The sequence below is a fragment of the Delphinus delphis genome, chromosome 1 (assembly GCF_949987515.2).
Source record: "Delphinus delphis chromosome 1, mDelDel1.2, whole genome shotgun sequence".
NCBI lineage: Eukaryota > Metazoa > Chordata > Mammalia > Artiodactyla > Delphinidae > Delphinus > Delphinus delphis.
This window is the reverse complement of record NC_082683.1, coordinates 126,864,523-126,886,633: the sequence shown is the minus strand read 5'-3', so window position 1 is coordinate 126,886,633 and position 22,111 is coordinate 126,864,523. Positions and strand designations below refer to the sequence as shown.

General features: G+C 36.1%; 1 protein-coding gene across 1 annotated transcript in view; it reads right to left on the bottom strand.

Annotated features, from left to right (window-relative positions):
- MROH9 (maestro heat like repeat family member 9) overlaps positions 1-22,111 on the bottom strand; it is a 97,666-nt gene that overhangs the window by 54,220 nt on the left and 21,335 nt on the right. Inside the window, exons 3-7 of the mRNA XM_060015466.1 lie at positions 20,514-20,593; positions 14,001-14,136; positions 13,340-13,426; positions 11,164-11,268; positions 2,621-2,756 (exon numbers count right to left, since the gene is read on the bottom strand). Coding sequence (XP_059871449.1) covers positions 2,621-2,756; positions 11,164-11,268; positions 13,340-13,426; positions 14,001-14,136; positions 20,514-20,593 — 544 coding nt within the window. The remainder of the gene's footprint in view (positions 1-2,620; positions 2,757-11,163; positions 11,269-13,339; positions 13,427-14,000; positions 14,137-20,513; positions 20,594-22,111) is intronic.

Genomic DNA, 22,111 nt, shown 5'->3' with positions numbered 1-22,111 from the left:
ATATCTAAAAAGTCTTTATTTCACTTTTGCTTTTGAAAGAGTACCACTTCTGCTGGTTAAAGAATTCTAGATTGACAGCTTTTTCTTTCAGTACATTATGAGGTTGCTTCATTGCCTATAGCTTGCATTGTCTCATGAGAAATTTGCTATAATCCTTACCTTACCTTTACTCTGAATGAAATGTTCCCCCCTCCCAGCCCCAGCTCCTTTTAAGATTACACTGTTGCACATGAAAAGATTCTCAGCATCACTAATTATTAGAGAAATACAAGTCAAAAAAACAATAAGATATCACCTCACACCTGTCAGAATGGCTATCAAGAAAATGTCTACAAATAACAAATGTTGGCGAGAGTATGGAGAAAAGGAAACCTTTGCACAGTGTTGGTGGGAATGTAAATTGGTGCATCCACTATGGAAAACATGTGGATGTTCCTCAAAAAACTAAAAATAGAACTACCATATGATCCAGCAATTCCACTCCTGGGTATATAGCCAGTAAAGTAAAATGAAGAAAAAATGAAAACACTAATTTGAAAAAATACATGCATTCCTATGTTTATAGCAGCACTGTTTACAATAGCCAAGAAATGGAAGCAACCCAAGTGCCCATAAACAGTTGAATGTATAAAGAAGATGTGATATATCTTCTATCTATCTATCTAGATATATAAAACTCATCCATAAAAAAGAATGAAATTCTGCCATTTTCAGCAACATGGATGGACCTAGAGAATATTAATGCTTAATGAAATAAGTCAGACAGACAGAGGGAGACAAATACCATATGATATCACTTATATGTGGAATCTAAAAAATTAAAAAATGCAAATGAATGTATATGCAAAATGGAAACAGACTCACAGATATAGAAAATAAACTAGTGGTTACCAAAGTGGAGAAGGAAGAGGGGATGGGCAAATTAGGCATATGGGATTAAGAGATACAAACTACTATGTATAAAAGAGATAAACAACAAGGAAATATTAACAGCACAAGGAATTATAGCCATTATCTTGTAATAACTTTTAATGGAGTAAAACCTGTATAAATACTGAATCATTATGCTGTACACCTATTGTAAATGTATATTGTGTATATTGTAAATCAACTATACCTCAATAAAAAAGATTATACCATTAATCCCTGCCAGAGTGTTTTTCAGCTCAGATATTGTAGTTTTCATCTCCTGAGGTTTAATTTGGGTCTTTTAGAGACTTTTCTTTGTCTCTCATTAACATGTTCATCTTTTTCTCTAACTCCTTAACTAAATGGAATATGTTATAATAATTGTTTTAATGTCTCTACTAATTCTATCATCTGTGTTATTTCTGGGTCAGTTTTTATTCATTCTGCTTTTTATTGTGGGTTGTATTTTGTTTCTTTGCATGCCTAGTAATTTTTTATTGCATGTCAGACATTGTTAATTTTAACTTGTCCAAACTGTTCATTTTAACTTGTTAAGTGATGGAATTTTTGTATTCCTAGAAGTAAGCTTGAGCTTTTTCTGATAAACAATTAAAGTATTTGGAGATCAGTTGATAATTTTAGGTCTTGTTTTTAACTTGTGTTAGGTGGCACTAAAATAATTCAGGGATAATTTTTTCCTCTTGATGAGACAAAATCTCTTTGTACTCTGCTTCATTACTTATGAATTATGAAGTTTTAAATTCTAGCTTATAGGCATAGGCACCATTTCCAGTCTTTTGGGATTCAGTGGATCCTTTAACCATTTTGGGTGTTACCCCCACCCTCTCCCCTGCAAGCCTCAGGTAGTTTCCTCACATGTGTGCTCTGATCCTTACATAGCCAAATAGTTAAAGGGCTCTCTGCACATCTCTGGAGCTCTCTCTTTGTGCACTCCTTTCTGGCGCTTTGCCCTGTGAACTCTAAATATCTTGATCTATCTGGATTCCCAATTCTGTCTCTTCAGCTTGGTGAGACTCTTGGGTTACTCCTTTCTGGGCTGCAGCCTAGAAACTTACTCTAGGTTGTAAACTCAGTCAGTTGTAGACTCTGCCTTATTTGTTCATTTGTTCCCATCTCATTAGGAATCATTGTCCTTTGTTATCTGATGTCCAGTGACTTGAGAACAATTAGTATATATAATCTTTAAATAGTTGTTTATTATGGGACAGTAAATCTATTCTTTGTTAAAGTATTTGGAAATAGTTTGATACCATAAGGTCTTGCTCTTATGCTTTGTTAGGCAGACCAGAGCAGCATTTATTTAGGTCTTGGGCTAATTTTTCCCCACCATTGAAGCAAGAATCTGAGTATTCTATTTGATACTCCATTACAGAGAAAAACTAAGCCTCTTTTTAGAAAGTCCCATTGGTAATTTTTCTTCCTCTCTTCCCTGCCTCCACCCAGCATTCCTGTTCCCACCATTAACACCCAACACTAATCTAAATATAGTATGTTATAGACATTGAAGAACCAACTATAACATTATAAAAATAATTCTAAAAAAGATTTAAAAATACATTTTAAAAAGTGAAGCTATAGATCTTGGGGCAGGATTTTGAAATCTACAGACGTAGAGCCCCCTTGGGACCCACAAGTATAATAATTAGGAACAGATTATTAGTAATCCTTAGAAAAGATGAATCTTTCTTACCATTCTGACACTTTGCAATGCAGAGGAGGTGATACATTCCCAAGGATGCTTGTTGTGTGATCGAGGGATCAGCATGGGAACACAAAAGAGACAGTTCTGCTGCCAGGACACCCAAACATGGAACATGAACACTTGTCTAGTGAAAAAACAAAGTAAAAAAATGTATTTGCTATGCACGGTCAACATTAAGTGTTTGTGTCTGATGTATATATCAGACTACGGTTAGAGTTGAGCTTCAGAGTTTGCAAAATCTGTATTAAAATCCTCACTCCGTTACTGAGCCTCAATTTTCTCATCTATGAAATGCATATAACAAATGTTACCTTGTAACAGTTATTGTAGGAACTAAGGGGGTAGCATTTATGACAAAAAAGAAAGTTCCTAGCAAAGTGCTTGGCAATAATAGAGACTCAACTAACGTTAGTTTCTAGTCTGTATTTTAGGGAGCTATTTGTAGGTATCAAATTCTTAGGATACTGGGGTGGGGGAGTCAATATCCAGAAACCTTCATGCTTTCTTCTCCATGTATGAAACACTTTACATGACTCTGTAAGTCACTGGAGAACACTTCAGATGACTCTGTAAGTCACTGAAGAAAACTTTTCTTCTGAGAATTGCTCTGATTCTTCCCAGGGAAATTAATTTTTTAAAGAACTCAAAGCATTTGCTTCTGGTATCAAACCTCCTGCCAGAACATTTATATATTCCCCCCCTACACACACACAACTTCCTTGACACATAGGCTTCTCAAATATTTAGGTTTTTATCTTGACTGATTTGTTTAGCCAGATAAAATGCAAATAGAGAGGAGTAGACACATAAAAGAAGAAAGGAGAGATGGAAGAGATATTTTGCTTTTGTGAAGATATGAGAATTATTACCAATTTTCTTTAAACAAAAAGGACTCTTCCCACATGTAGGTTTGCTAAACTAGTAGGCCTGCAGAATCTTCTTATCTCTAAGACAAATGATTACTTTTCCTAGATAGATGCTTTGGTGGTAAAAGTTAGAGTTCAAGTCAACCTTCCAGGGAGATCCCAAGACCTGTTTCTCTTTCTTTGTATTACTCTTATATACCCTTATCCTTGCGTCTCTTGTTGCTTGACCCACTCACGTCTCTCTGTCTGCCTGTCTCAGTCTTACACACACACACACACACACACACACACACACACACACACACACACACACACACACACACACACACACACACACACACACACACACACACACACGGAATCATTCCTGAAGAAGAATGTGAGGTGAACTAGGTCATGGGCCAAGGATACGACTGAATTAGGATGTTGGGAGTGATAGTCTTAGTAAACGAAGGGAAGATAATCTGCTTCTGTGGATGTCTTCCTTGGATTCTTTCTGCCTGTATTTCTTTGTAAGGGTACCTGCGGCTCCCCCTATTTTAGGAGTCCTATGACTTAGAAGAATCTAGAAGCAGACAGTAGGGGTTGCTATTTATTCTAGGCCCTAGGAAGAAGTATTTTATTTTCCCCTGGCTATTCTCTTCTTTTGGTTTGCATTCCAAATTTCTTTTTCTATCAAATGGCAAGATTTTAAGAACCACCTTTGCATTATGGGTTTAAGAAAAAAGGGGAAGGTGTTCTGTTTCTCTGTTGGGCATGATGGAGGAGTATGAGTATGTGTCCAGTATTTTGCCACAAGCTTCTCTGCCATAAACATCTTTGCCACGAGCATTTTTGCCGCAAACCCTTTTAATACATGACTAATTGTCTGTAAGGCAATTTTGCTGTGAAAGATAAAATAACTAGTAGACTGCTTGGTTTGACACTTTGGTTTCAACTGGTTGAAATGAGTTAGACTTTCTTTCAGTTAGCCATTTTATTGGTGGCTTTATTGAGCTGAGAGATGACAATGATTTGCCCCAAGAGTTGGTTTCTTATTTTGAAGCACACTACATTGGAGGAGAAAGAGGCTAAGGGTCTCAGAGGTGCAGAGTTGAACCCACATTTCCCATAGAGCTTTGGAACATCTATGAACAGACATGTGGCAAGATGCCAAGAACAAAAAACAGTGCAGAGGTTTTTATAATGCAATACAAAGCTCAGTTAGAAATATGCATCCTGATACTTGGAATGAAGGATGAAATGAAGGAAGAAATTTTAGCAAAAAAGAAAAACTATCATGCTGAATGAGGAGATGAATCAAAAAGCAAAACACGTACTATGAATGAGAGACTTCAAAGACAAGTGCTTAAGTACAACCCACAAAATAAAATCAGTTATTTGGCAGGATTGCCACGAATTTACACACAATTTAAATATATTTAAATTGTATGTAAATATTTAAATTGTATTTCTCAAGAAAGCCTTTTAAATTTTGTTATTAATTTTTCATGTTTCATTATGACCTTTATAACGTCCCTCTTTTATTTTTCGTTATTTTATCTTTTATGAAAAAATTGCCTTATGGCCAATTCGTTATGCTACAAAGATGTCTATGGCAAAGACCTTTATAGCGAAAGTACCTAGAACCAGGGTAGTACTTCTCACAGCTTAGCTCACTGAACCTGGGGACCATTTACAGAGGATTGGTTTTAAAGTTTTATTGTGTTATAGTTTTTGCCTTGCGCGTTCTCTCTGATTATTCCTTCTCATGAACTTGTGGATGTGTAACTCTTAGCAGGTGTCTTTGTAAAGGAAGCTGCTAATGATGCCAGATATGGTCTGTCTAGATGTGTGTCTCTAGCAGAGTAGGTGTGGCCATGTCTAGATTGCATAGCGTGTTTGAGGAGGAGGGGAGACCTGACCTAGGACAGGCCAAGAGAGGAATAAAGCTGTGTGAACCATGGGGCACACTGATGATGCCCTGCACCGTCCCTTCAGAAGTGTGCCAACCAAATCACACCCCCTCAAACACAAGACTTTGGGAACATTAATACAGTATAGTCCTGCTTTTTTAGAAAATCTATCTAAAGTGCTGAAAGAAGGAAAGAGTTAAGACCTGGAGAAAAGTAACTTCTCTGTATTTGTTCCTAAGTCTAAGTGCCTGCTTAGTTTTCTGGCCCTTTCTTACTGGATTCCTTCTTCTGTGTACATCTGGCCTCTCCAGTTCCTTATCTTAACAATTATGACAGTTTTAGGTGCTAAATTCCAGAAGCAACCACTTCTAAGTTTTTTAGCTGCTGCTTTTGGAAATCAACTATACATCTCTAAACAATGGACTTCTACTTCAGTTCTAAAATCACTTCGGGACATTGCCTATCTATTCCTGCTGTGATGAATCAGTGCATAGGCCATACTCATTTTTAGTTATATTTCCTTTTGGCATATAAATATGTCCTCTCTACTCCTTTTGAGACTAAATTCTCATCTGTACTCAGAATTATCTATTTTTGATAATCATTTTTGTTCTCTTTATTTACCTGGGGCTATCTCTTGTATTTGGAGGGTTTTGGGGCTATCTCTTTTGTGTTTGTATTTGGAGGGTTTTCTCAAATGTCTGGCAAATTCTTGGTTGTCTAGTCGTATGTAAGAACGTGATTCCACTGGTGGGATTTTGACCAAGGCTTGTCAACTGGTGGGCTTGGCTTTAGAGTAGTTGGGTGGGTAGGCTGGGATCATGCTGAAGTGTATCTAAACAACAGAACCAAGATGATCGTTTCAGGGAATTTACAATTGTTTTGAGAAAAATGTCCTCAAATTTTACCTACCAATGGACTCATGTCCCTGTGGAATATAGAGTGTGTGTGTAAACGGGGATGGGAGGCACTATAGATCCTTCTGTATAAACTTTCTATGAGTCTTTTCGGTGCATGTGTATGTCTTCAGCTTTCCTTTGCCTCCCACTCTTCATCGTTACTTGGGCTTCCATAGCTCCAGACTCTTCAGGGTTCCATAGGGATACTCCCTCCCTTTTCAGCTGTCCTCCATTCTAATGTTCACATGCCCCTGCCTTTCAGCTTCCCCTGCCAGACTTTATCAGTTACCATCTTCTCTCTGTTCTGTCATGCAGAAGTTTGCTGACATCACTAGCCCACTGAGAACCTGTTACTAATTCTCTTTGTTGCAATGGCAACATTTAACAAATTTTATTACTGTCATTTTGTGGAGGGGGAGGAGATAGACATGTGGACAATCTGTTAGCTTTGACTGGAAACCTTCCACCTGTCTTTTTTTTTTTTTTTTTTTTTTTTTTGTAGTACGTGGGCCTCTCACTATTGTGGTCTCTCCCGTTGTGGAGCACAGGCTCCGGACGCACAGGCTCAGCGGCCATGGCTCACGGGCCCAGCCGCTCCATGGCATGTGGGATCTTCCACGGACCAGGGCACGAACCCATGTCCCCTGCATCTGCAGGCGGACTCTCAACCACTGCGCCACCAGGGAAGCCCCCACCTGTCTTTTAAATGCTGATGTGCCAAAGGAACAAACCTAGGAAAAATCTGTTAATGAGATAATATGACATGTTTAGCTCACATTTCTTCACCCGTTTGGAAATTAACAGTTTAATTGAAAGGACAAATATTCTTTGAGTGTAGCAGTTTCTTCATTCTGATAGGCACACAGGTCATATAAGAGGAATACCACTTTAAATTCTGGTAGAATACAAATGAAAGTATTGTTCAATAGGACAAGGGCCTCTGAGAGTCTGGGAGACATAGGCTAGGGTAATTTATGAAGAAAATAGTTTTTATCCAGTGAATGGCCAGAACCTGAGAACAGAATAGGTAGCTACGTTTAGTTAGAGAATGGCAGAACAAATCTTCATTTATTATTTACATTGTGTCAGATATAGAGATACACAGACCTTGCCTGTGGGTAGTTTAGCTTTTAATTTATTAATAATATTTTTGATTGTTTTATGTATTTGTTCCCCCATCTCCATTAATTTCACTGACTTAATTATCTTCAGAAGATAATTATCTTATCTTTATCTTTATAAGATAATTATCTTATTTTAAAGAGAAAATTAACTTAGTAAAGGTTTATGCTTCCATGACTGTGATATAAGCCCGTTGAGGCTATCTTAGTTCCCACCTTCTGGAAAATGCTGGTGTGCTTCCACCTGGTGGCATTCAGCAAGCATTGCAGAACAGAGGAATACGTTAACCACTTGGCTTCTCAAAGGTCTCAGTTAAAGCTTAGGAGCCCTCAACGATTTATGAGAGCCTTCTGCTGTACATATGAATTTACACATTTATTGTTTCACAGTTGAAGGGTGGGCTATGTGCTGGGGAGAATGAACTTTACAACTGTAATTGAAAGAGAGTAGAGGTGATAGCAGAAGATGAAACCCCCAGATGTCATACCTGCTACCTGAGTGGAACTCACTAGTAGATATATATATATTTATACACACATATAGTATATATCTAGTATATAAATATACACTAGATATATAAATAGAAAATGTATATGTGTATTGAAGTGCAAAGAGAAGCGTGTGAATAGTCTCCATCAAATGCTTGCTGAATATATAAAACATGTTAGGAACTATACAGAAAACAGACTGGAGTGTTGAACTACACTTAATCTCTAGCCTCACTTGCAAAATTTTGTGTCCATTTGAATGGACATTCCAAACCATCTCAGAAATAGAGGGAGACTGACTTCCCAGGCCAAAGAATCAGAATATTTAAAACAAGCCACTCAGTCTCTCTTTTGGACACTGAGATGGGGAATTAGCATGATGCAAAGAACATCATGGACTGTATTTTCCATGTAAGTAAATTGTATTATGTTCCAAAGCTTATTTTATTTATGTAGTTTTTGGCTTTTTCTCACTTTCTTTTTTTAAATTTTTATTGGAGTGTAGTTGTTTTACAATATTGTGTTAGTTTATGCTGTACAGCAAAGTGAATCAGCTATATGTATACAATTATCCCCTCTTTTTTGGATTTCCTTCTCATTTAGGTCACCACAGAGCACTGAGTAGAGTTCCCTGTGCTATGTAGTAGGTTCTCATTAGTTATGTATTTTATACATAGTATAAATAGTGTATATATGTCAATCTCAGTCTCCCAATTCATCCCACCCCCCTTTCCCCTTTGGAATCCATACATTTGTTCTCTACATCTGTGTCTCTATTTCTGCTTTTTTTTTTCAGATTCCACATATACGTGTTAATATATGATATTTGTTTTTCTCTTTCTGACTTACTTCACTCTGTATGACAGTCTCTAGGTCCATCCATGTCTCTACAAATGACACAAATTCAATCCTTTTTATGGCTGGGTAACATTCCATTGTATATATATATACCACATCTTCTTTATCCATTCCTCCGTTGATGGACATTTAGGTTGCTTCCATGTCCTGGCTATTGTAAATAGTGCTGCAGTGAACATTGGGGTGCATGTGACTTTTTGAATTATGGTTTTCTCTGGGTAAATGCCCAGTAGTGGGATTGCTGGATCATACGGTAGTTCTATTTTTAGTTTTTTAAGGAATCTCCATACTGTTCTCCATAGTGGCTGTATCAATTTACATTCCCTCCAGCAGTGCCTGAGGTTTCTCTTTTCTCCACACCCTCTCCAGCATTTATTGTTTCTAGATTTTTTTGATCATGGCCATTGTAATCTGTGTGAGGTGATACCTCATTGTAGTTTTGATCTGCATTTTTCTAATGATTAGTGATGTTGAGCATTTTTTCATGTGTTTGTTGGCCATCTGTATGTCTTTGGAGAAATGTCTATTTAGGTCTTATGCCCATTTTTTGATTGAGTTGTTTGTTTTTTTTTTGATATTGAGCTGCATGAGCTGTTTGTATATTTTGGAGATTAATCCTTTGTCAGTTGCTTCGTTGGCAAGTATTTTCTCCCATTCTGTGGGTTGTCTTCTAATCTTGTTTATGGTTTCCTTTGCTGTGCAAAAGCTTTTAGGTTTAATTAGGTCCCATTTGTTTATTTTGGTTTTTATTCTCATTACTCTAGGAGGTGGGTCAAAAAAGATCTTGCTGCAATTTATGTCATAGAGTGTTCTGCCTATGTTTTCCTCTAAGAGTTTTATAGTGTCTGGCCTTACATTTAGGTCTTTAATCAATTTTGAGTTTATTTTTGTGTGTGGTGTTAGGGAGTGTTCTCATTTCATTCTTTTACATGTGGCTGTCCAGTTTTCCCAGAACCACTTATTGAAGAGGGTATCTTTGCTCCATTGTATATTTTGGCTTCCTTTGTCATAGATTAGGTGACCATAAGTGCATGGGTTTATCTCCCAAAGTTTATTTTAAATAAAATAATAAAAATTCAACTATGTTATAAGGCTGATTTAGGCTTTTCGTCTCAATATGTCTAGAGACTGTACAAGTATTAGAAATGGATACATGAAGATAGTGTCACAAATGCATGTTTCTGACCCCCTTCATACTGAACTCCTGAACTGATTTAAGCAATCAGATATACAATTAGTAGAGTATGTTTAAAAATCACAGTAAAGGGTGAGTTATGGAACAGAGACTGAAAACACAGTATCCATAAGAGAGAAAAATGTTTAGAGATAGTCTGAGGCTTCTTAGAAGGCAGGCAATAATGTTATTCAAAATATAGAAAACCTCAGTAAATATTGGCAATTATGAGATACCTATTTGTTCTCCATCTGAAAGGCAACAATTAAAAAGTCTGATAATATCCAGGTGTTTGTGAAGGTTGAGGAAATGGGCGCTCTAATATTCACAGGAATGCAGAATGAAGGATGATTGTGCATTACTAAGTTTTAACCTATTCATACTTTTTGGCCTATTATTTTTCTTAGCATTTCTAAGTACATACTCACATACATGGAAAAGGATGACCATTTTTGTATTGTTTGAAGTAGAAAAACCCACAATATACCTCAGTGTTCATCAACTGAAGAATAGTTAAGTAGATCATAATACATCAACACTATAAGATATAAGCTGTAGTGAAAATAATGAAGCAAATCTATTAAAGTATCTGTTGGGCATACTGTTCAGTGAAAAAATCAAATTGCAGAACCATATGTAAATATGATGTAACTTTAGTAAAGAAAAACTAAGTAACAAAGCTATGTATATCCGTGTGCATGTATATTTGTATGTGTACGTAGCTGTTTGGCAGGACACACATCACACAGACGTGGCTAGGGATGAGGTTGGGATGGAGAGGATAGTAAAGAAGGACTTCTGCTATGTCTTTAGCATGTCTTACAATGAAAGTACTCAAGAATTACTTGTTATACATTTAAAATAAATGGTGGTTTAAAAATATTCTAGGAAAAAGAGAAATAAGAAGGAAAGTAAGGATGAAAGAATTTATAAGTTTACAAATAACATTGATTGTGGTCCAAAGAGGAGAATCCAGAGAGTCATCAAAAGCCTGGTTTTGACACACTCATACTGTTTGTGGAAAGCATGAGGCATCTTAATCAATTGAGAAACTCTGCTCTAACTGACATAAAGTCATGTAGGATATTAATTCCTTTCCCAGTATCCCAAACCTACTAGTATGATAATACAAAGCAGGCATCTAACACTCTCTAGACCCAAGACTTGGAAAGCAGCACTGCAGAAATGCAGTCTTCAGAAGCACGTGGCATGATTACTCTGTGACTTACACATCCCTTGACTTTCCTGGATGCAAAGCTTAGCACTCTGCTGATGATCACCATGGCTCTCTCCTGCATGTACAAATTATCTTCACTCATCCACACAGCCATTTCCTGTTGAAAACACAAGAACTATCCTAGAGCCATGGTGTTTCCATTTCCACAGGTCCCTTTCTTCTGATCACCACCTTCACCAAGTCAAGGTTCCCCATGTCCTCCCAATGGTTTCACACCTATCCTATATTTATTTTAAAAATATGACAATAAGCTGGTATATTACTGTCTATTTAGGTCTTATGCCCATAAGACATATAATAGACATATGCCCATAAGACATATGCCCAATAGACATATGCCCAATAAGACATATGCCCATAAGACATATAATATTCATCTGCCATATAGCTACACCTGGGTTTTATTTTATTTAATTCTATCCAACAAGTATTTACTAATATCCACTATAACAGTCACTTTGCCAGGCATCATGAAAAGTTTAACATGAGGCTGTGAGGCTGATTATCACCAGCTGCTTCTCCTTCTCTTTTTCTTTCAAAATACATATTCTCTCTTTTTTTAAAGCCATAAGATCTGATTTGCAGTTTTAAAAAAGAATCAAATGTTATTTGATCCTGAAATGTCATTTTATACCAGAATTGCCTCTGTAAATTTACCATCCAGATATCTTCTGACTCATGGTTTAGAGTATATTCCTGGAGCCAGCTCGATGAGAAAGTTCTTGCTAATTTTGATTCATTGCTAAATATGGTCTGTCTTGCTGTAGCTTCTACCTATTTGTTCTAAATCCTCAGATGCAGGGACATATTTACAACCTTGGGGAAGGAAGAAGACTGCATATGGCTTACATGTTAACCACCATTAGTAGACTTCTTAAGACAGATTGTTGGAGTCCTTAGTATTTATGCCAATGGTTGGCCAAATCTCATCCCCTTCTCTTGCTCCCATTGTGTAAAACTGTTCTGAAGTTTGTTTCCTAGGGCAGAAGAGTCTCTAAATCTCAGGGGGCTCAGCCTATTCCTTTTCCAGGAGTGAGGGTCAATTCTTTTTGAGGATCAGGGGAGTTTCTAGATGTGGTAGGTATAAGAACAAGGTGGTTAAGTAACAGGCTCCCTAGTTAGAGTAGGTCCTCTACTCATTAGATGCACACATATTATTTCTCCTCTCTCTGCTTCCATTTCCTTATCTGCAAATGAGAGAAATAATTTTAACTTTCTCATAGGGTTATTTTAAGGATTAAATTAAAAAACCCATATATTAAGTATGCAGCTTAGTGCCTGACATAGAGTAAATCCTCAATAAGCAGCCTAGGGTGGTAGAAAGAGCACACATGGGGAGAGGGTTGTAATAATGGGGTAATAACCAATTTACAGGATTGTGAGGTTAAAATGTTTTAAATGCATGGAAAATATTTGGCTAAAATTAGGCACAAGTTACCTCAGTATATTTTATTATCCCCCCCCATTTCTCCTAATCTTCATATATACCAGTTCTGCTTCTTTCCTTGAATGTATTTTACGATTTGCAAATCCCATGATTCTCATGGTACAGTAAGTAAATCTAGTTTCTCAGTATTTTCAGACAGCTTCCTCCTGATGCCATCTTGTTAAAAATGCAAAATTAAAGGTCATAAAATGTCCAGATCAGTCTCTGTCTCTGCCTGGCACATTAAAAACACAGTGAAATCTTGGATGTGAAAAGTAGGGTTATGGCTGGTTATTAGAACTTCCTTTGATACTATGGTGTCCATGAAGATAGGATGCTCATGGGATTCCCTAGCCCAGGGTTGTTAGGGAAGAACATGCATATAGCTATTATCAAAATATGGCTCATTGTTAGGTGGACCTGAAGGTGGTTTAGGCCAGTCATCGTATGTTCTGCTACCCCGTATTGTGTTTCCTCTTACATTGCTACATAACCCTTGGCTTCTTAAGTGTCTGTTGCCATTCTCCCAAAATTGGCTTCTTAAAATTGTGTCTCTGTAATTCAAATAAAAGAAAGTAATTTTATTTGGGAGATAATGGCACATTCTGAAAGGTAAAGAAAAATTTTCAGCTGCCAAATACTTGAAGGAGATCTAAGTATGGCAAATGGTAAATAATAAGTAAAATATAGTATACCCTTTAGATTTATGACAAGAAAATGAGACTACTTATTTTCCCTTTACCTTTAAGATTTGCAGTTTGTAGAGGTCTTTAGACACTAAGATCAGAAGAGTGTCCTCAAATATGTTTAAAATAGTTCGGTATAAATTCTGAAAAACAAGAAATTTGCACAACCAGCCAGCCAGCCTTAGATAAAATTTCACCAACGCCTATAGTTTTGCATCCTGGGGTCCTGAGTTCTCCCCATAAACTGAAGGTAAGAAAGGAGAGAGGTAGCTCTGGAGATGAGACCTCATTCAATACTGTATGCCATGAATTGCTTTAATACCTTGCGGGGCAAGTGAACTGTGTAGCTATGCTGAGAAATAAAAACCACAGATGTTGCTGATCTTACTACAGGATTCTTCCTACCTCCACTTTTCTTAGCTCCTGTTTCCTTCTTTGCAACACTTGCCAGTAAACTTGCTGTTTTTGTCAAACAAATTAACCAAAATCTCTTCACCCATTTGTTCCTATAGATCCTATACAATCCTTTAAATCCCATGGGTTATAGAATTCACAAGGAGTCCAGGGATAGAGATTAGTGCTAGAATATGCTGTTTATCTATTATATCTAAAGAGAATGAAGGAGAAAACAAAGATTACAACTTTTGGACAGACTTTCTGTGGGATTGCTGTGGTGCATGACGATGTCTCATTATGACTAAAGGAAGCAAGTCTTACCTCCAGGTCCTCTTGGTCATCCTCATTCTTCCCAATTTCTTTCACTTTGTCAAGACTTGGTATAGCAAATGCCATTTTGAAGGACAACTCTACTATCTTCAGCTGAGTTTCATATTGCAATAAGGGATCCACGAAGCTGACAAGAAAAAGGTATAATTATTAAATTGAGGAAAGAACAGATACAACCTAACTTTAGTGGTTTTTTCTTAGTTTAAGAGACAGTGTACTAGAAAATGAGGCCCAACTTTCGGCTTTATATAACATGGGTTTTAAATATTAGTGTAAAAATAACAATGGTGCTTTAACTATAAAGGAATCATATTTTTTGGTAAAAATCATTTATGATCTTTTATTTAGAGTTCATAATATATTTCTGCATAGACATAATAATGTAAAGGGTGGTTACCTACCCAGCCAAGCCCGTAAAGCCATGCTGAGATTTAGGTAGTTGAAATATATTACTGCCACATTTTCTCTAGTCCATGATACTATGTTTCTTACATTTAATGTTTCTGATATTGGGATACATCTTCCAATTTATGGCAAAAGAAACCTTCCCATCAGCAGCTAAAAAGATAAGTTGTGACACAGTTATTGTTCCTTCAATAAGTGTGACCTCTGGATAACAGTGCCTCCTGATTTTTTTGTGTTAAAAATAATTTTTTTAAAAAAGATGGTAATATAGTTGTTAAGGTAGGAAATCTTGTGCTGAACTCAGAATCTTTTTCCTCTACTGGAGAAGAAGACCTAAATATCTGATATCCATTGTTTGAAACGGCATTTCTCGTATTATATTAGATAATTTTCAAATCTTGAGAAGATTGATTTGACTTATTCATGGGCTCCAATGGATTTGCAGACTCTGAACAGCTACCTATCAAAAGCTTCCAGTAGTATTTTCAGTTGTAGGTTTCTAGAGATATATGATTTTGTTTAGAAAAATGCAAAATTAATATTTTGATAAAATAGAAAATAGTGTCTTTTAATGTACTTTGAAATCACATTGCCAGTCCTAAAAATGCTAAAATGGTCCATGTCATGAACAAGGATTAGGAAAGTAGTGTGATACTCTGATGCCATTCATAACTGCTGATGGACAAAAGAATCTTCACATTTTAAGTGTGAAGAACACTGAGAGTCAGATATTGGTGATAGTAAAGAAAGTCCGATATAAATATATAGGTCAACATCGGCAATTATCAGCAAGTATACATTGTTTTTTGGGCTACATGTAATTGGTTTTCAAAAGAACAAGTATTAAATTACTAATGTGTTTTACAAAAAATGACATCTTGGAAATAAGAATGGCAGTGTAAAACCTTTCTTATATTCCAAGATATATAACCAGGTGGTATAGAAAGAAACTTGAGAAGAAAGAATAAGCATCCCTCACAAATTACTGTATGCTTTTGTTAAATTTTTGAGTGAAATGTTTTTTCAGATATTAGAGTGAAGTGAGAAGTAGAGGTAAGCCAAATGTACTAAAATATTTCTTGAAAATGTTTTATTTCTTCCTATTATGAAGCAATAAGTATTATATAAGATCAGTAAGCAAAATTTTTACAAGTATAATTTCAAGAATCACAATTGAATAAAGGAAAGTCGATGCCTCCTAATAAAAGCATGGGAAAATTATATTAAACATGATCAAAAATAAATCAGGAGGGCTATATCAATATGATACAAGTCTAATACAAATGAAAGAGTATTAAGAGAGATATATGCAATTATTATAAAATAATAAAAGACATAGTTATTAATACAAAAGTTCTCAAACCACGTAGAAACAAAATTGAAAAATTATTAAACAGAATTATTTATATAATAATTTTATGAAAAATTATTATATTATTAAAGATATAAGGAGAAATAGACACACAGATATAGGAGATGATTAAGCATTCAATTATTAGTATATGGTAGATAAAAATAAAAATTCTGCAAAAGGAGAAACCTTTAATAGAATTAATAAGGAGGTATAAATTGTATTAATTGAGATAACAAGGATTATCTTTTCAGATAATCATGGAATGCTGACAAATATTTACCATATACTTAGCCATAGAAAGTTTCAAAATATAAAAGGATACATATTTCGTTCTCAAATCACAATGAGAAGTCTATTTTAAAAATTAGAAAATTCAAAGTACTTAAATACTGTCAAGACTTTTTTTTATTTAAAATGAGGGAAAATAATAAACTAAACATATAATTTAAGATTTTAAAAGGACTAAAAATACAACCAAAGACATGAAGGACATAAGCAAAATAAATGCATTATGAAAAAAAAAAGGAAAAGGAGAAATAATAGTATAATGGCAAGTTTAAAAAAAGATTTAAAAGATAAGAAATCATAGGAGACTACTACAAGCAACTATACGCCAATAAAATGGACAACCTAGAAGAAATGGACAAATTCTTAGAAAGGTACAACCTTCCAAGACTGAACCAGGAAGAAATAGAAAATATGAATAGACCAAGCACAAATCTAGGAGCAGATGGCTTCACAGGCAAATTCTATCAAATATTTAGAGAAGAGTTAACACCTATCCTTCTGAAACTCCTCCAAAAAATTACAGAGGAATGAACACTCCCAAGCTCATTCTATGACACCATCATCACCCTGACACCAAAACCAGATAAAGATATCACAAAAAAGAAAATGACAGGCCAATATCACTGATGAACATAGATAGATGCAAAAATCCTCAACAAAATACTAGCATACCGAATCCAACAACACATTAAAAGGATCACACACCATGATCAAGTAAGTGGGATTTATCCCAGGGATGCAAGGATTCTTCAATATCTGCAAATCAATCAGTGTGAGACATGACATCAATAAATTGAAGAATAAAAATGATATAATATCTCAATAGATGCAGAAAATGTTTTTGACAAAATTCAACACCCACTTATGATAAAAACTCTCCAGTAAGTGAGCATAGAGGGAACCTACCTCAACATAATAAAGGCCATACATGACAAACACACAGCAAACATCATTCTCAATGGTGAGATTCTCAAAGCATTTCTTCTAAGATCAGGAACAAGACAAGGATGTCCACTGTCACCACTATTATTCAACATAGTTTTGGAAGTCCTAGCCGTGGCAATCAGAGAAGAAAAAGAAATAAAAGGAATCCAAATTGGAAAAGAAGAAGTAAAACTGTCACTGTTTGCATATGACATGATACTATACATAGAGAATCCTAAAGATGTTACCAGAAAACTACTAGAGCTCATCAAGGAATCTGGTAATGTTGCAGGATACAAAATTAATGCACAGAAATCCCTTGCATTCCTATGCACTAACAATGAAAGATCAGAAAGAGAAATCAAAGAAATAATCTCATTTACTATCACATCAAAAAGAATAAAATACCAAGGAATAAATCTACCTAAGGAGGTAAAAGACCTGTACTCAGAAAACTATAAGATACTAATGAAAGAAATCAAAGATGACACAAACAGATGGAGAGATATAACATGTTCTCAGATTGGAAGAATCAATATTGTGAAAATTACTACACTACCCAAAGCAATCTACAGATTCAATGCAATCCTTATCAAATTACCAATGGCATTTTTCACAGAATTAGAACAAAAAATTTTACAATTTGTATGGAAACATAAAGACCACAAAAGCCAAAGCAATCCTGAGAAAGAAGAATGGAGCTGGAGGAATCAGGCTCCCTGACTTCAGACTATACTACAAAGCTACAGTCATCAAAGCAGTATGATACTGGCACAAAACAGAAATATAGATCAATGGAACAGGATAGAAAGTCCAGAGATAAAACCATGCACCCATGGTCACCTAATCTGTGACAAAGGGGGCAAGAATATACAATGGAGAAAAGACAGTCTCTTCAATAAGTCATCCTGAGAAAACTGGACAGCTCCATGTAAAAGAATGAAATTAGAACACTCCCTAACACCACACACGAAAATAAACTCAAAATGGATTAAAGGCCTAAATGGATACTATAAGCCTAAAAGGCTGGATACTATAAAACTCTTAGAGGAAAACATAGAAAACTCTTTGACATAAATCATAGCAAGATCTTTTTCAATATACCTCCTAGAGTAATGAAAATAAAAACAAAAATAAGCAAATGGGACCTAATTAAACTTAGCTTTTCCACAGCAAAGGAAACCATAAACAAAATGAAAAGACAACCCTCATAAAGGGAGAAAATATTTGCAAAAGAAGCAACTGACATGGGATTAATCTCCAAAATATACAAACATCTCATGCAGCTCAATATCAGAAAAACAAACAACCCAATCAAAAAAATAGGCAGAAGATCTAAATAGACATCTCTCCAAAGAAGACATACAGATAGCTAAAAAGCACATGAAAAGCTGCTCAACATCACTAATTATTAGAGAAATGCAAATCAAAACTCCAATGAAGTATCACCTCACACCAATCAGAATGGCCATCATCAAAAAATCTAGAAACAATATGTGCTGGAGAGGGTGTGGGGAAAAGGGAACCCTCCTACACTGTTGGTAGGAATGTAAATTGATACAGCAACTATGGAGAACAGTGTGGACGTGCCTTAAAAAACTAAAAGTAGAGCTACCATATGATCCAGCAATCCCACTCCTGGGCATATATCTGGAGAAAAAACATGGTTCAAAAGGATATATGGACCCCAATGTTCATTGCAGCACTATTTAAAATAGCCAGGACACGGAAGCAACCTGAATGTCCATTGACAGATGAATGGATAAAGAAGGTGTGGTATGTATATACAATGGAATATTACTCAGCCATAAAAAAGAATGAAATAATGCCATTTGCAGTGACATCAATGGACCTAGAGACTGTCATACTGAGTGAAGTAAGTCAGACAAAGAGAGACAAATATCATGTGATATTGTTTACATGTGGAATCTAAAAAAAGTGTACAAATGAACTTATCTACAAAACAGAAATAGAGTTACAGATGTAGAGAACAAACTTATGGTTACCGGGGGGTAGGGGGGAAGGGATAAATTGGAAGATTGGGATTGACAGATACACACTACTATATATAAAATAGATAACTAATAAGGACCTACTGTATAGCACAGGGAAATCTACTCAATAATCTCTAGTGGCCTATATGGGAAAAGAATCTAAAAAAGAGTAGATATATGTGTAACTGATTCACTTTACTATACACCTGAAACTAACACAACATTGTAAATCGACTATACTCCAATAACAGCAACAAAAAAAAGACAAGGAAAAGAGTAAGCAGAAACTAAATAATAATTAATAAAGACTAAATTAGTTAAAAAAATAAGTAAGCTATTATATGAGTTTAATAGTAACAAAATTTATTTATATTATTAAATTATACAAGTATATATGAAGGTATAACACACGTAAATCTTTATGTACCAAATTATACTTGGTCGAAATATGAAAACCAAAATCTATAACAAATTTTAAAGAATAAAGGAAAAACTATTAGGTGGGGGATTTTTAGGGCATTTAAGTAGACCAAAAAATTAAATTAAAATATGGAGAAGGAGATTCTAATCCAGGGTCTGCCTTTCCATGAACTCTGTAAAATAATATAATACAGTATGCCAAATTTTGTTTATATGGATCTATGTATACATGTATGAGTATCTTCTAGGTGACTAGGCTTTGACAAAACACTTATTAATAAGTGCAGTTCTTCTGGAAAACAAGTTGACACAATCAAAAGCTCTTAGAAGGTTCATCTCATCTGCATTACTTTGGGTTCAGGGGAAGCAGATGCCAAAACAGGATTAGAAGTACAAGAGATTTCCAAGAGAAGGAAGGAAGGAAGGAGGAATAGGGTAGGAAGAGTCTTGGACTGCAGCAAGTTCCAAGGAGGGTTCAGCTTGGCTGATGGCGATCCCTCAAGCTGAAGTCACCCATTGGAGTTATTTGTCCTACCATTCTGGGTCATTGGTGAGATCAGCCTACAGGAAGTGACACCTCACAGACCGTGCTGGTGAATCTATACAGGCAGGGCTGAAGTTGTTGACCAGTGAGGATTCCCCCACAGCAGGGCATTTTCATGGTTGCCTATCACCTAAATCAGGAACCTCACTTTCAGAATGGTATTTCAAGGAAGTAGTTCAGAGCAGATACAATCTTTTACGTACCAGGATGATTATCATAATGTTGGTAAAATATAATATAATTTAGAAAATGTCAAAATTTTGGAATATTCCATTGCCATTAAAATGAAAATATGATTTTACAGAGAAATTAAAAATTAAGACAAAGCAAAAATGAAAAGTAGTATAGAAAATTGAATGTGCAACTGCTTATGATTCTGCAGTAGTTAAATAATCTGCCTATTCCTGCAATACAGAAAGATTTAAAAGAACATGAGAAAGAAAGAGCTAATAGTTGCTGAATTAGGGTGGTGGAATTTGGAGTAACTTTTTATTTCTCATATTTTTGATATGTATTTATTACATTTTTAAAAAGGTATTCAATCAGTGATATGAAAGCATTAAAGCTTATTATACCTGGAGTTCATGGCCAGGATCATGGCTTGATTACTTAACAGGCCTGAGTATGCATCCCATAGGCTGGCAGCTGTTTGCACCTGTAAGTACCAGGAGAGAGAAAAGAATCAATGATGACAGACCTGTGGGGCTCATAACATCATGTGTAATTCTGTCTTTTACAGAAACCAAAGGGACCAAATTGGACTTGAAATATAAGCCCAAGGGTTTATAGAAGTGATGAGACCAGACAAACTGTAATTTAAACCTATGCATGATATTAAATGCTGGCCTTTTACAGCCAACCACTGTGCTTATATAATTGGCATTTCCAGACAAAAATTTATTAGGAATGCTCTTTACCAGGTGCCCTCCTATACAACACTCTAACCATTAAGTGCAGTCTGCTCAGTGTGGAGTCTATCTATAAACATATCAGCAAGGTCATTTAAATCAGGCCTTACTGAAAAATGTCCAAACTCACACTACTGTAGAATGGGAACCATGTACAGGTCAGTGTATAGCTGTCTAATATAACTATTTAAATTTATAAATGATAATAAATGGGATTCCATTAAGAATCTCCACTTCTTTTTTTTTTTTTTTGCGGTATGTGGGCCTCTCACTGTTGTGGCCTCTCCCATTGCGGAGCACAGGCTCCGGACACGCAGGCTCAGCAGCCATGGCCCACGGGTCCAGCCGCTCCGCGGCATGTGGGATCTTCCTGGACCGGGGCACGAACCCGTGTCCCCTGCATCGGCAGGCAGACTCTCAACCACTGCGCCACCAGGGAAGCCCAAGAATCTCCACTTCTTTATTCAAGAAGTTGGAGAACTGGAGAAGACCTAATAGAATAGCACCTCTTTTCTTCTGCACATCCCACTCTTGTTCATGCAAGCCTCTGTTGCAATGTCACTTTCTTGTATCGGACCCATTAGTGCTGTTTATAGAAATTCTCAGCCTCTATTTCTGAAATAGCTCAAAGTTCTCTTTTAGGTACTGCTGTATAATAATGGTATTTCAAAGGGAATTTATTCCTCTAGTGCATGGCAAATGACTGCCCCTGAATACTTCGCACATTAAAAAAAAGCCCTTCTCTGTTTGCTAAGTGCTGCTTTGCTGACTCCAGCATTGAGTGCCCTGTGGGATCTGTGTTTTGCCTCTGTGGAGTGTAAGAGCAATCTTGATGGATAGAGCTATATGCCTGTCTATTAAGATCGTGTTGTGGACTGTGTGTTTGAATTTTGAGAAATTTCGATGTTGAAACCCTAACCCCCAGTGTGATGATATTAGGAAGTGGGGCCTTTGGGAGGTGATTAGGTTTAGAGGAGGTCATGAGAGATAACCCCTATGATGGGATTAGAGCCTTTATAAGAAGAGACATAAGAGAGCTTGCTTGCGATTTCTGTCTCCACCATGTGAGGATGCAAGGAAAGGATAGCTGTCTGAAACCCAGGAAGAAGAATCTCACCAGATACTGAATCTACCATTCTTTGATCTTGGACTTCCCAGCATCCAGAACTGTGAGAAATAAATTTCTGTTGTTTAAGCCACCCATTCTCTGGTACCATGGTAAACCAGCCCAAACAGATGAGAGAGTCAGAGAAACTTCCTGATTG